The 16,664-nt window shown below is 33.3% G+C and overlaps 1 protein-coding gene across 1 annotated transcript in view; it reads left to right on the top strand.

Annotated features, from left to right (window-relative positions):
• HNF4G (hepatocyte nuclear factor 4 gamma) overlaps positions 1 to 16,664 on the top strand; it is a 59,217-nt gene that overhangs the window by 26,167 nt on the left and 16,386 nt on the right. Inside the window, exons 2-3 of the mRNA XM_045561940.1 lie at positions 11,591 to 11,762; positions 15,303 to 15,397. Coding sequence (XP_045417896.1) covers positions 11,617 to 11,762; positions 15,303 to 15,397 — 241 coding nt within the window. The 5' untranslated portion in view covers positions 11,591 to 11,616. The remainder of the gene's footprint in view (positions 1 to 11,590; positions 11,763 to 15,302; positions 15,398 to 16,664) is intronic.

Raw genomic sequence — 16,664 nt, 5'->3', positions numbered from 1 at the left:
TCTGAGTTTGGATCACCTTTCTCTTCACAATATTTATCTTCTTTTACTATTTTTTAACATTTAATTTTCAAATATTTAATTTTGTTGCCCTCCCCTCCCAACTTTAATCCAACCACCATCTACCTTTCTCAGGGGTCAGCTTGCAGTAAGGCCAGGAAGGTGTGAACAAAACAGAACAGCGTGAGCGGGTAGGGGCTGTTATTCCTCTGTTTTATTATACATGTGACCCTGAACACCTGTGTAAGAGGGCCCTGGAGCAAGAACCAGAGTCCAGTTGAGATATCTAGACCAACTCATTGCCCTCAAGGAAAAGTTGTGCTAGCCTAAATGAGTTGTCATTAGAAGAGCTTCCGGTGTTCTAGAGCTCTGTGGAAAATAGGAGAGCTATTATAGTAAGCCGAGTTCCCCTATCCCTGATCCTCAGAACACTAGACTTCGTAGCAGAGAGGCTCTACCTGTCACCTTGCAATGGAACTGTCAACTTTGTACCTGATCTGTCACCTACAGGGCTACTGGGCCTTCCATTTCTGTGTGACTCATCCATTTGCCGTACTCCAGTAGGCAAATATGGCACCTGAATGTGAATAGAGCTACGAGTAATCAAAACAAAACAAAAAAACAATGCACCTAAGGAAACCCAGCAGCCAGAGAAAGGAAAGATACGTAGAACATGTAGAACAGGCAACTTGCATTTAGGCAGAAATTCTGCAGCTGGTGGATGATAATTAGAACAAAAATAATGAATATTTAAAGACAACTTTAGATTTAAATCATTTTCTCCCATCTAGGTACTCACCAGGCCCAACCCTGCTTAGCTTCCAAGGTCAAACAAGATTGGGCACATTCTGGGTGGTATGACCATAGATGGTCTAAGACTAAAATGTATGATTTTGAGTTTAAAGATTTAGAAGAATTCAGTGAGAATATGGTCCCTATGGAGATCTAAATTAGTGGTCCAGAATAAATATCTGAACAAGAGCCAGACTGCAAAGAGATGGTAATCATAAAGGAAAACATACAAACATACAAGACTCGGAGGATGGATAACATGAGCTTTTATATATTTTTTATGATGATTACTTGATTGTAAGATCTATGAGAGCAAGGATTTTCTCTATTTGTTCATGTAGAAAAATACCCAGTGACTAGCAAAGTGCTTGACACATAAAATGTACTTAGGTAATCAGTATAAATGCTCTATTCTGTCACAGTTTATTATTTGCATATGTATTTTATTTACATTTTCAATAATTATTTGTGTAGTGTTTATAGCCAGTGTTGTAGGCACTAGAAACATAATAATAAATAGAAAATAGAAGGTCTTTGCCCTCATAGAACTTACACCTTAAAGCAGTGGTTCCTAGCAGTGATTGCTGCACATTGGAATCACCTAAAGACTTTTTAAAACGAAACCTGGCTCCTCCCTTTAGACTTAACTGGTATCTGATGCATGTTGCACCTTGGTAACCTTTAAAATTCCCCAGATGATTCTAACATGCAGCAGAATTTGTGAATCACTGGTCGAATATGTAAGTTAGGCAATAAGCAATTCCAAATTACTTACCTGAGAGTGATGCTGGCTTGTGTTACAAAAGCTACAGCTTTACCCATGATGTTTAGTTCGTCTTATATTCATATATTTACTATCAATATTATTTTAATCATGTCCTATATTTCATTACAATATTGTCAAAAACCCAATCAATACTGTTTTTGAAAAACTGTTTATCAAAAGGAAATATTTATCATTTCAGTTGTGCCCACCATATACCTTTATTAAATGGAGATGCAAATATTGTTTATTTTTATCCAAATCAAGTATCATATTAAAATGTTGTCCTCCCTATATGTCTAAAAAAGCTTCAAGGAGGAATGTTAAGCAATATGTGACTGAATGAGTGTACATATGATCTATTATTACATTTTTAAATGGAGAAACTTTAACTGTTATTTAGGTGTTTATTTATTTATTTGTCTTCCAGATGCTAAAGTTTATGTTCATTACAGTATATCTGTTTAAAATGTTTGAGTCTAAATTGTACTCAGCATAGCAAAACTGCTGCTATTTTTCTTAAACATTATACCTTTTCAGAACATATTGGAAATAGGTACTGGCCCAAACTGATAACTTCCTTCCCTTCATTTTGCATAATGCAGCAACTTTGGTATCAAAATGCCACCACAATCTTAAATACTCTGACTAGTTTTGCTGAGTTTGCACTAGCAACAATGATAATACCCATTGTAAAAAGGAAATGCAGAAATAGTGACTGTCAAATCCTAATATGCTCCTTATATCCACACTTTTTTATTTTTCTTACCAGTATAATCTATATTTCAGTTAATAATTTAGTACAAATCGGCTCCTTATCTTTTGAAAGGAGAGTCTGTTTTGAATCACAAGGCAACTGACCTTGAAGGTAGGTTTAATATATGCAGATTTCTTATATTACCTCTAAGCTTTTGCTCGGATTATTTTCTTGGTTACATTTAGCTCTCAGCTGTGCAGTCCTCATTTTGTCTACCCTAACAGTAACTGATTTAATTAGGATGCAGTTTTTACTTTTCTTTAGTTTTGGATTTTACATTTATTTGTATAAGTAGTTCTAAATAATAATCTACTGTGTTAATCAGCAAATAAAATAAATACGAATAGTTAAAGTAAATAATAAATATTAGAAAGAATAGTAGCATCTTTCTAAATTAGTTCAGCTATTTCACAAGGTGCTTGTGTATCTCTGTTCACTTTATTTAAATTTTATTATCAAATGACATTTTCTGCTAGTATGTGATAAGGATTTAAAATTGGTTCCTTGGATGAGTTTTATGAATTGAAAAAAATATGAATTGAGAAATGAGCTATGGAGTAACTATAATTCTTTAAGGGAGAGTTATAAAACTGTGTAAGCAAAGTCATAGAAATTCAGTTTAAATTTAAATTTTCACCAATTCTAGAACAGAAGTATGTTCAGAAATAGTATTAAAAATGGAAATTTTTTAATGTTGGGACTGATTTTGGTTTAAATTTCTTAATGAGTTAATGTGATTCTGCTGGCAATTCCATAGATCCAGATTGAAGAACAAGGAAAAAAAGATAAGAAAAAAATTATTTTTATTTATATAAAATTATATATAATATGGACTTTACTAAGAGATTTATGAAACTCTTTGAAAATAGAATCCATCATTTCAGGCAATTTCAAACTTCTTTAAATGTCAGTGATAGTGACTTGTTTTGAAGAATTAAATGTCTACCTTTGCTTGTAATTTTTTAAGTTACTTGTTTTCTCATCAAAATTAGGAAGAATAAAAGACAAGATTTCTATTTCAAAAGAGAAATGATGGTTAGGTTAGGGCAAGGAAATGCAATGTTTTATTTTATTTTTAATTGAGATATTTTTTGAGAAACGGAAGGTGGCTTTGCTTTGAATTTATAAATCATTTTGTTAGGTAGAGTTCTTCACTTAATGGTTTCTTGTTTATACTGAAAAATACACTAGGTTGATTTGGATTGTCACTCTCCTTCATTTAGCTTTTAATAATCATATTTATATAATCTTCATACTTGAAAAATGGAATATGGAAACAAAAACTACAGATATGCTTTTGGAATTAATACACAGTACTTTTGGTAATGAAATAATCTCAAAGGAATAAGTTTAGAGGACAAATTTTATTAACTATGCTTTAAAATAAGATGTTTTTATATCGGTATTAGCATTCCAAATTATTTTCATGAAAATTCTTTTACGAAAATAACCTTGATTTTTATTAGCCTGTTTTCTATTTTAAATCACGCTATGAAGGAATGATTAAATCAAATATATAGTATAGCACAATTTAACAAGCTTAATAGTCTTACAGATAAGATAGAAATGTTTCTGCTATTACCTTGAATAATCAATAGTGAATTGAGTTGTTGTCTTCTTTAAACACTATGCTGTTTTCTTGTTATGTTGCTCTAAAGAAATTTAAATATCATATTTCACATTCCAGTTTAGAGAACGATTGTTCTGAGAGAAACATTTTTCAAGATCATTAGTTGTACTTTAAAAATTTACCTTTTATCTACAAATAATGTTATCATTCTCTCTGGAGTATTTGATCTGAGTAAGGCTAAAATTGTACATCTTAGCCTACAAAACATGAGATTACACTAAATAACAGCAATATTTTGTTCAGCTTAGAGAAGACATGCTGGCAAGTGATGTCTGTTAAGAGATTTTTAGCAGATCATAGTTTATCTCATATATTTATGTTTTTGGATAAAGATTATTTTATATATTTTACTTTAGAAAATGTGTACTACTTATTATAAATTATTATTTTAAGTATTAGCATGTATTTTTGATGTTTTTCCCAATTAAACCTTTAGAAGTAAACGTAAAAGTATTCATAAATTTATGCTGAATGTAGGGATTAGTAACATATGTTCCGTTTATTTAAGGATAATTGTTTCTATATCACCTGGGCATAAAATTAATATAGTGTTTCTTTTTACTACTTAAACTCTTAATCTAATGTAGCTTTAATGAGTTTACCCATCAGAAGTACTTGAAGCTATAATGAAAGGCTGATATCTATCTGTCCCCTTCCTGAAAATAACTGAATTTTAATGCAGAAGTATATAAGCAGACACCATAGGCCAGACGAGGTGGCTCACACCTGTAATCCTAGCACTCTGGAAGGCCGAGGCAGGTGAATCATTTGAGCTCAGGAGTTCGAGACCAGCCTCAGCAAGAGCGAGACCCCATCTTTACTAAAAATGGAAAGAAATTAGCTGGACAACTAAAAATATATATAGAAAAAATTAGCCAGGCATGGTGGCACATGCATGTAGTCCCAGCTACTTGGGAGGCTGAGGCAGGAGGATTGCTTGAGCCCAGGAGTTTGAGGTTGCTGTGAGCTAGCCTGACACTACGGCACTCTAGCCTGGGCAACAGAGTGAGACTCTGTCTCAAAAATAAATAAATAACATAAAAAACCCCACCACAACTGTTTCATGTATCCAAGGTTTATGCAATTTAATTTTATAATTTTATTTTGTTCAACTGTGCCAGAGACATATTTCCTGAATTGTGAAAACTCCACACTATTTTTTTTTTTTTTTTTTTTGAGACAGAGTCTCACTCTGTTGCTCAGGCTAGAGTACCCTGGCATCAGCCTAGCTCACAGCAACCTCAAACTCCTGGGCTCGAGCAATCCTACTGCCTCAGGCTCCAGAGTAGCTGGGACTACAGGCTTGTGCCACCATGCCCGGCTAATTTTTCTATTAATATTTTTAGTTGTCCATACAATTTCTTTCTATTTTTTTTAGTAGAGACGGGATCTCGCTCTTGCTCAGGCGGGTCTTGAACTCCTAAGCTCAAATGATCCACCTGCCTCAGCTTCCCAGAGTGCTAGGATTACAGGCGTGAGCCACCACGCCTGTCCCACACTCACTACTTAATGGAAAACACAAGGAATGCTAAAGACTTGCTACTTGCTTTGATTATGATGCATAACTAAAAGTCCAAAATTAACTATAACTCAAATTTTTTTCAATGTGACGTGTTTTCTTTTTTTTCACCCCCTCTCTTTCTTTTCTTCCTCTTTCTATCCTCTTCATTTTCTTCTTCTATTAAAACAAATAAAAATATTCTGAATATAATTGAATTGGTTTCAGAAGTAGAGAGGATGGATTGGCCATAAAGAGGAATATAAGTTAATTTATAGATACAAGTTATCTCAAGTTAAAATCAATACAAGAGAAACTCTAATCTCCATTTAGCCAACTCCTAGGACTAACTCAGGTTCTCAGTTTCCTTTGTGGATCATACTAATTAGTTTCCAGGGTAGGCACATCTCACCAACTTTATACACCTATTAAAAGTCACTTGGATTTGTTATCTAGCATGTTATTGCCATTTGTTCTTGTTATTTCATTTCACAATTTAGTTAAATATTGTGCAATCTAATGCAGCATAAGTGTTAAAAAGAGTTTATTTTTTTCTCTCCTATAAAAACCAAGGGGAATACATTGGAAGTAGACAAAAGCAAGTCAACTAAAATATATAAAATATTTTGAAAAATTATAAAATTCTAGAATGCTTCTGCATTCAGATCACTTTATAGGCAGCTTTGACTTTTTTCTCCATTAAAAAAAATACTAGAAATCAAAGCCAGTGAATGAGGTTTATGTAAAAAAAAATTAGTAAACTATCCCAATCTGGGAGTTCTTGCTCAAAGAAAAGGTCTTGGTTTTACAACAAAACAGTAGTATTTATATCTACTTAAGTCAAATAAGCTATTAAGTAAGCATATACCATTTTTATGATTCTCTGTTTTATTGTATTTGCTTAATCAGTTCAGTAAATTATAAGTCCTAGAATTTAAGAAAAGAGGGCTCCCACTGTACTTTGTGATCTCTTTGAAAAAAAGCTAGAGAATCATTCCTTTGCTAGTCTGAGGCTGATTGAATTCTGTGGGTGTTTCCACATCTGAATATCATTAGGAAGACTAACTGCCCACTTGAGGAGACATGCCTGCTATTTGAATCTACCATATCTTCTGGAATTCTCAAGTCCTTTTTCTGTAAAATGAACAAAATAATTCACAGTAACCTGGACAGGAAACAGGTTTCATCTTGAAAGCCAGCTCTGATTAATTGCTAATGGCAACTTGAAGCTCTGTGCTGAGATGAATCTGTAGCCCCTTTTCACCTTAGAGCAAAAGGCCCTGATTGAATAGTGATGTCAGCTGCTGAACAAAGTGGGGTAGAACAGTAAAACCATGACAGCATTGTTCTCCTGCACTATATCCACGTTTCTTTTAGTGTTTTGCAGACCTATAAATGAACAGTTCCCTGTCTTTTTCTTTTCTGTTTTTCCTTCTGTTGGGATACTCTCATCGTTGACATCCCTTAGCATTAGTTAGTTACCGGATAGATGAGGACTGTGGGCTACGCACAATTCACCCCTTTGTTTCCCATAGAAAACACATCTTTGTTGCTTCAGTTCAAATGAGAACGACTTTATGCAAATGAAAACCACAGAATTTACTTGCTGTCTACTTCTCCAAAACTGAATAACTTTGTTAGCCTTTTGTTAAAGAAAATCAGTCAAGAAAGAAAATTTATCCCAAAATATTATCCTCACAATTGAGTCTACAGAATATGAGGGCAAGAGGACTAGTGCAATGAGCACTGTTTGATTTAGGAAATCTGGGTGCCAAAATGACTCTGCTATTTTTTTTTACAATTTGTCAAGTAAAGTATTTAAAGTATTTTAAGAGGCCCACTTTCCCAGGTGGAAAATACAATAATTTCTAAGACAGAGTATTCACAAGTTTTATGGTATTAAGAAATTGATTAAGAAATATTGCTTTGCTATTATCTTTAAAAAATGTGGAAAATGAACTTCTGAATTTTTAATGTAAGTGGGGCTGGAATTTTCTTGGAAGATAAAATCAATAAACATATTCTCAGAAGTAAAATATACTCATTGAATATTATCATCTAAATATTCCCAAACTCTAAATGTTTGTCATCATATATATTAATATTAATACATATAAAAGATATACTGTGCTCTATAGATGATGGTTGATGATCCTAGGGTGTTTAGATCTACACATATTAGGGATAATTTTATCTCAGTTTAATGCCTAGAAAGTAATAGACATCAGCAGTCAAAATAAATGAAACTTTATTCATGTAATAATTATTAATTGAATGCCTAGGATATGCTAGCAACTCTACCTGTTCTGTCCTTGAAAAGTTTACATACATGGAAGGAATACAGACCCATAAATTAATAGTTAAAAAGAATATGATACAGGCCATATTAGGGTGATACCCAGGGTGTTACTAGAATATATCATAAATCCCCACATTCCAAATTATAAATTTATTTTATTTCGAAGTAAACAAAAGTAGCTTCGTTGTACATATAAGAAAACTTGAAATTGTTAAATGCTTATGGTAAGTGTTCAGTGTTAACTTATAGTCTTGACTTATCAAATTTATCATGGTAAACTGAGTCCTATTCTTCAGAATATCTGGTATGTGACTTCAGCCCCTTCAGTGGGATACCTGACATTATAATTACAGTTTAAAACCTGAGAGGTTCTCTGTTCCATTTTTAATCCTTCTCCTAATGACATCACTTATTGTCTACTGGAAAACCAATTTAAGAAATCATTTTAGTCCACTAAGCACTTTAGATAAGGTGATTCTATGAAGCATTCCAAGATTATCACAAGGAATTGCTTTCGTATGTCATAAAACAAGAAGAAATAAGCAGAATATGGCCTGCTGAGGAAGGTTACAGTTTTACAGCCCCTCCCACTGCAGCACTTAAGTCACTCAGTTACAGTTAACTTTGGATTGTCACTCAGAGATTGAAAGCAAAACAGTCATCACAAACTCTGGGCTTGTGGTGTGACTTGTATGTGTGTTTCTAAATCAATGATGAGGGTATCGGAACCAATACTGGAAATGGACATGGCAAATTACAGTGAAGTTTTGGACCCAACTTATACAACTTTGGAGTTTGAAACCATGCAGATTCTGTATAATTCAAATGGTGAGTTCTCATCTGCTTATAGATGTAGAGAAAATTAAGTATAATGGGAGAAGTAAAACTGAGCTTCCCAAGGTGGTGGTGGCTCCTAGTTTTATTGCTAAAGAATTCAGGGCTTGCTTTCTAAGGCCACAAATCTGAGCCTTTCGCGCTTCATCATAAAATTTAAATTAACAGTGCTACAGATATTTTATGTCAGCGATAGAAAAAGCCTGGTTTTGTGTTATAAAGTAACCTCAGAATTCTGTCATGGGCCAGGTAGGGAAGTAAAAGGAGTAGTTTCAGCAGTCATTTTATTTGCTGTAAATCACAGGAATAAGTAATATTGGCAGATTGGCTGTGAAAGTATATTTTCTATGCAAGATTTAAAATGACTTATGGAACAAAGTTTCTATAGAACACTAGGGAGTTTTCTTGATTGCCTACTCCTTTCATTAGTCCAGTTTGCAGTTGCTGCTCATGAAAAACTGGCATTTAAAACTACTATGGAGTTTTTGCACTGAACATAAATATGAAAGGAAATAAGGTTTATATTATAACCTCACTTGACAGGCTAATGTTTAGCCTCACAACGCTCTTGGTATTTATCTACTGTAACATTTTAACTTTAAATAAGACATGAGTTGTTCAGGTTTTGTATCTTTATGTAATACAGTTTACTATTGACTTTGAATTTAGATTTTTTTTCTAAGTAAAAATCTTGCCCCAAATATAAGTGTTAGAACTTCTAACATATAGTAATTATATATGCTTTGGAAAATGTGTGTGTGTGTGTGTGTCTGTGTTTAGTTGAGAATGTGTCTTATACTGAGGACATCTTAGTATTCTCCTGTACTGTAGAGTTTGTATGATTGATGTTCTTGTTATATCTCCAATAAACAATAGCTTATTAGTGGGGAGATTTTAAAAATTGCTAAAAGATGAATTCTGAAATTTTAGCACAGAGTTAAAATGAACCTGTAGTGCAATAGGAAGTCACTATGTTGATTCCTTATGTCTAGTTTGACTAGAGATATTTAATATTTATTTCATTGTAATCATGGCTTTAAAAAGAAAGACTCATGATTAATAAATGGTAGGGGCAGATTTACCACAAATACTTAAAAGTATTTACCAAAATATACTAAAACAACTACTTGGTATGGCTATTTCCAAAGTGTTTAACTTGTTTGCCTGTAATGGTGCTGTCAATATTATGTCATTATGGCATTTAACTTGAAGCAACAGTTGAATTGTTCATATTTCCATCTAATTTCCCAGAAAACAATCAATTCCCAACACCTCTACTATCCATATTGCTAATATCTATTTTGTTAATGTTACCCAAATAAAAATTTGTAGCATCTAAATTCTATAATGCCACATGACTAACCTTACACATTTTGTCATTAAACTTTTATTCCAAATTTGTGAAACTATATGTAACAATATTTGTCTACTCAGAAGTGTTAGTAAATAGAATATAAGTAACATTACATAATGTAATCGGAACATGACAACCTTTAGTTTTCTTCTTTTGTTCTATTGGAGATATAATAATGAGTTACATTTATATCCTTATACAACTATATGATAATTGAATTTTAATATATTTTGTTGTATATTCAATATCTTTAGAGAACATGCAAATTTTTAAGGCGTAATCAATAGTATTAACTCATTGAAGAAGTATTTATTTAGTATAAGTATGTAGTTTTTTTTCAATGACCCTTCCTTCATAACTATCTATTAGATGTCCACTATTTGCTGGACAAAATTCTAAGAGCTGGAAAAGAGAGGGAGTAAATAAAGCAGATAAATTCTCTGACATCATGAAGTTTATATTCTGTGTGTAAAGATGGGTAATAAATGAGCAATCCAATAATAATATAATTTTATGTAATGAAGTTATTAAAATAAGTAGGGCTCTAGGTTCTACTTGAGGGGCAGATGAGAGGTGACTTTTTTAGATGTGTGTTCAGAGAAAGTTTCATACAAAATTTGAGATTGAAGGGAAACCTGATAGCTAGCTCAAAGAAAAATTTGGAGAAGAAGCTTCCTCAGGCAAAAGGAATAGCCAGTGTACAAGTGCTGAGATGTAAACAGGCTTCGATGGAGAAAAAAAACAGTATTGCTGGAGAACAGTGAACTGGTTGAAAAGTGGCACCAGATACAGGGATCAGAGAGACGGAGGGGTGGGGAGAGCTTCATCATGCAGGGGTTTACAGGCCGTAGTAAGGTGTGTAGACTTTATTCTGTATCCAGTGGCAAGTCGTGGCGGGGTTGGATGCAGAAGGGTGACATGATGTGAATTTCTTATACCAAGATCACTTTGGTAACTTTGAGGTAATAAACAATAGGGGAGCAAAGGTGGAAGTAAAGAAATTAGAGAGGAGGCTATTGCAGTTATTCAGGGGGAACATTATGGTCAACCGAATAAGGGTGTTCATGGTGAAAGGGTTAAATACATATTAAATATGTATTTGAAATGTGGACTAACTCACAGATTGGAAATGAAGGACAAAAGTGAGAATACAAGGAAGGCTTCCAGGTTATTGGCCCTGGGCACTGGATGGGACCATTGACTGATGTAGGGGAGGCTGAGGGAAGAACAAGTACTAGGGGAAAAAATCAAAGAGTTCTGTTTATGATACGTGAATTTGCAACTCTTATTAGATTTCAAAGTGAAGTTCTTCAATAGGTACTTGGTCATTTCAGACTGATTCCCATGGGAGACATCAAGGCTAGAGGCAAAATACTGGATTTATCATCATACAGATGATATTTAATGTCATGGGACTGGATGAACTTCCCTTGGGAAAGAGTACAGTTGGGGGCCTGAGCCTGATGATGTGCTAAAGTTAAATACTCATAAATATGAAAGGGGAGCTTGGAATGAAAGCAGCCAGTGGCTAAAAGGAAAGCAATGGTGTGAGGTCTCCAAGAAGTCTAGGAATGGGCTGTTTCAAGCTGTAAATAATTGGTAGGACAATTTAATCAGGAAGCACTCAGTGCTAACTCTAACTCTACTCTTCCTTTCTCTTTCACAGAGAGTTCTGCCCCAGAGACGACAAGTATGAATACCACAGACAATGGGGTCAACTGTCTATGTGCTATATGTGGGGACAGAGCAACAGGAAAACACTATGGGGCCTCGAGCTGTGACGGGTGCAAGGGCTTCTTCAGACGCAGCATACGCAAGAGTCATGTTTATTCCTGCAGGTACTCTGAAAGGCTACTTTTGGGAAAGTTATCTTTAGAGGTGTTTCAAAATGGCATGCAAGGAGTAAGGAAAGAACATTCAGAGACTTTATCTGTAACTCAATGAACAAAATCTCCTAGCTGCAATACAAATGAGGATGTGTGGGTATATATGCAGGTTGTATTCACATAAGTGGTTCTTTTTTATGAAACATTGGAGACTTATAAAAGGTATATAAAAAATCCACCTGCCTACCACCCACCTTAGATCAATATAGTTGAAGCCGTAGTAGACACCTCCCCTGTCATTTTCTCTTTCTTCCTTGCCTCCTAGAGGTAACTACCATCAGGGATTTGGTGTTGATGTTTTCCTTGTGTTTCTTTATTGTTTTACCACATGTTCATATACTTCTAAACATTTTAAAATCTGAATTTAAATGGTTTTACAATAAGTCTATTTTTCTGCATGTTGATTTCTTTTTTTAGCGCCACTACATCCTGAGTCTTTTAAAACTAAATTGTAAAACTACAGATGATTTTGGCAGATTGTTGATGTCAATGAGTGAAATTCAATTTTCAGTCCTAAAATTAAAAATGTATTTCTCCTGCCACATTTTTTGCCATTGAATTTAAATGTTTTGTCTAAAGTTTTTTTAGCTATTTTATGTCACACATTTCTAGTAGGTGTTTTTTTTTTTAAATTAATGTCTAGTCAACATCATAGCACAATTTAAGTATAAATATTGAACCTCAATTGCTCAGTATGACAGTTCTTGAATGAAGATTACATCTAACTGGAATACAGGCTATTCACAAAAATCACTGGTTTTAACAAAAAAAATCTGTGTTTTCTTTATCAATGAAAAGTATGTGTAAGATTATGTTTTAAGAACAAGTTGGACATTTGAGAAGTTAACTCTCTCAAAACCTTGTCATTTGATTTCTCAGGGTGTAATAAAAGTTAATATATAACTCCCCAAATATCTACCTAGTGTTCTCTAACAATTTTTCCAGGATAGTTTGAAGTAGGTTAAAAGAAATGTAAATCACCCACTTTAAAACTTCTTGGTAAACAAAAAAGAGTTTATAGATGAGTGTTGCTTTCATAGACATCAAAACTCTAGAGGTAAAAAATAGATCAATTTTCTTCATTAAAAGTTATTTTCTCTGTGATAGCATTACATACTGAGTGCTCCTACCAAGTAGCAACTAAAATGAATACAAAATAACATGCAAACAGAGCTTTCTGGAATTAAAAAAAGGCGATTCAAAGAACTAAATGCAATAATTTGTCAGAATCAGAGAATATTTGCTATCAGCATTGCCACTCTTCTGCATAGGAGGAGTTGAAAACCAGTGCTCCCACAGCAGCTTTTAGAAGTTAAAAAAAATGTTCTAGCAACATGTGCTATTTACCTCCTTGCACCATCATGAATGCTGCTGCCAACCTAGCTTTTTTAAATATATATTTTGGTATTAAGCAAATGGTATGATTTTCCATTTGGAAAATAGTTATTATATTGATGCAAGTTTAGGAGCATCAAGGTTTTTTTAAGCTCAGGTTTTTCTGGTCTCAAATTTATCCATTTCCTTATCTTTACAAATTGCATTTCCACTCTAACTGCTCCATCACACAGAAGTTGGGCTTTCCCTCCCAAAACACTTTTAATTACTGTTTCAATACTTTTCACATTATACTTTTTATAATGACTATTTTTAAATTTGTATATGTGCTCTATCAAATTGTAATGTCCTTTAATGGAGGAGACAGGTAGTATTCTACCTATTTAATCCCTACACCAGGATCTTGTACACTGAAGGTGCTGAATAATATGTTTATTCAATTTTTGTTATTATTTTAATGTTAATTGAATTCATTTTCCTTAGTTATTTTTCTTGGTAATCTGGTCCCCTCTCCTGAGTCTCCTTGGCCATGCATTCACAAATGAACAATGCCTTTTTTCTCACGCCAAAAGCATACTCCTCTTCTAGCTCAATTTATTTACAGGAGGCTTACTTCTTCTCATTCTATTTAAGTGGGCACCCATATTTTTTAGAAGCAATATTTTGCTAGGTCACAAAATATATTTCTTTATTCTTATAATTAATAATTAACTAAAACTAATCAGGGACATATCAGTACATATGAGTAATTTTATGCCAGAATTCTAAAGAAATGTCATTGTTTACTATATTCCTAAATACCCCAAAATGTTTAAAGTGCATTCACACAACAACCATTGCAGCAAGTCCTCATTATTAATGTTATTTAACATCCCCAAGTTCTACTGAGAATGAATGGTGGATCTGGGAATCAAGCTCAGATCTAAGTTCAGAGATTGCACTCTTTGTTTAGGTGTACATTCAGTTTTTTAGTGTATTCACAGAGTTGTGCAACCATCAGTACAATTAATTTAGAATATTTTTATCACCCTACAAAAAAACCTTAAACAGTTACTTCCTATTTCCCCCCAACTCCTTTCCCAACAATGTGAAGCAACTGAGAATCTACTTTTTGTTTGTATAGATTTGCCTTTTCTGGATATTTCACGTAAATAAAATCATGCAATATGTGGCCTTTGGTGTCTGACTTCCTTCATTTAGAGTAGAATAGTATTCTCAAAGTTCATCCATATTGTAGCATTTATCGGTATTTCATTTCTATTTATTGACAATAATATTTCATTATGTGGGTATCACATTCTGTTTATCTTTTCATCAGTTGATAGGCATTTGGGCTGTCTCCACTTTCTAGCTATTATGAATAATGCTGCTGTGGACATTTGGGTACAAGTTTTTGTGTGGACATATGTTTTCATGTCACTGAAGTATGGACCTAGTATGGAATTGCCAGATCATATGGTAACTCTACAGATACTGTCTTTTTGAGACTGTCCTTGGGTAGACCCAGTCTTTTCAATAAACCTCCAGACTTTTTTCCAAAGCAGCTGCATCATTTAATATTCTAACCAGCAACGTATGAGAGCTAAAATTTTTCTACATCTTCACCAACACTCATGTTTGTCTGTGTTTTCAATTACAGCCATTCTAATGGTTGTGAAGTGATACCTCATTGTGCAGAGACTGTACTCTCAACACCATTCTCAATGGCCTCTTGATATGTAATTTAGCATGTAGAGTAAACTTTAGTTGGATATGAGGTACACTTAAAATTAATAGAATAACTGAAGAGAGAAACACGTGAAAGTGCATGGGAATGAAGTTCTGATATATTCTCCATCACACTGAAATCATTTCACAATAAGCAACAAGAATTTATATGCCAAATAGTTTTAAAGCTAGGTTTGGCTTTCATGACTCATGATAGAAACGGTTATGCACCCTGGCCAAAAATGAGATAGGCATCCCATATAAAGACTGCATGAGAGGTGAGGCTTCCATGTACACGCTGGTCATGAGACTAGAAGGTCATAGTTAATTGTTCTTACTCATTCTTTCTGTTGAATCATATTTCATCATATTTATTTAAAGTTCATTTTTCTGGTTTTTTGATAAATAATGGTTTTCTTCAAACTAATATATCTTTGTTTGATATTATAGGTTCAGTCGGCAATGTGTTGTTGACAAGGACAAAAGGAATCAATGCAGATATTGTCGACTAAGAAAGTGTTTTAGAGCAGGAATGAAAAAAGAAGGTAATAGTAATAATAATAATAATGTTATTGATGAAAAATGATAAACATACACACACAGTCTCATTAATTACAATAACCTTTTCCCATGAGTTCTAATCTTCCTCAATATATTAATGAAGATTCTACGGTAAAGAATTTAGCCCAAGAACATCCAGCTAGTAAGTGGTGGAGCCAATCTTTATCAGGTGACTGTTTGATTACGGCCCATTCTCTCCACCACTGCTATCCCTGGCAACAAACTTACTGTCTAAATAACATTCCAATGTCCTGTTCAAAATATAAATGGCAAAATCTATTAATAGGTTGAAATTATAAATATATTTTAAACACACTTTTATTCTTAATAACAATTAGATATCTTTACTCATTTCATGAACATTAACTGAACATCTTCTTTTCATACATTCATTAATTTAACAAATATTTATTGAACACTGCTACTTTCCAAACACTGTTCTAGGTGCTGAAGTTTCAATAGTGAATATAATAGACAAAATAATCCACTTTATAGTCTATTGAGGGACAGAGACAGTAGACTAGATGTGCTATTTTAGTGCGTACTAATTTTATGTTGAGCATATTAAATGATCTGATTATATTCTCTGACATTCTAAATATGGTTAATTTAGAGACAAATGTGTGCAACACAATCTAAACATTTGGCAGGATATAGCAGCTACAAGATTTAGGTCTGTCAGTTTGCAGCAAGACCATGCCTATCATGTACAAAGAGAGATTTTTCACAACTATTTCACAAACTATTAAAAATCAAATTAAATCAAATGAATAAATTACAGAAGTATAAAATATATCAAACTCACCTTGAACATAGTTTTTTTCTTTGTCATTCGGTATTTTAAAGATACAGAAATAGCATTATTTTTACTTTGGTTGGTCGTCTCAAAGAAGACAACAAAAAATAAAGTTCACAAAATTAAAGGAAAAATACTTTCCTATTTCAAAAGTGACTTATTTCTAATGTCATAAAAAGCTCTATTTAGCAGCTTATGGGATTAATTACATACTTTGTCAATTGTCTTCATTCATTTCCACTTGAAACCTATATTTGCCCCTACAAAAGTGCAAGCAAATCACAAGCCCACATTTTCTTTATGAGTTTTACAATTTGTGAAATACAATTTATTTTAAAAATAGTGAAATTATGCCTTCTTTATGAAGTAATGCATTCATTTTCTTAAATAGATTAGAAAGTAACTTTTGAATTTCAAAGTTGATGTATTTCTCTTCTTTACAGTCATAGAATAGT

This window comes from Lemur catta, chromosome 9 (genome assembly GCF_020740605.2).
Source record: "Lemur catta isolate mLemCat1 chromosome 9, mLemCat1.pri, whole genome shotgun sequence".
Lineage (NCBI taxonomy): Eukaryota > Metazoa > Chordata > Mammalia > Primates > Lemuridae > Lemur > Lemur catta.
This window is presented reverse-complemented; position numbering and strand designations above follow the sequence as displayed.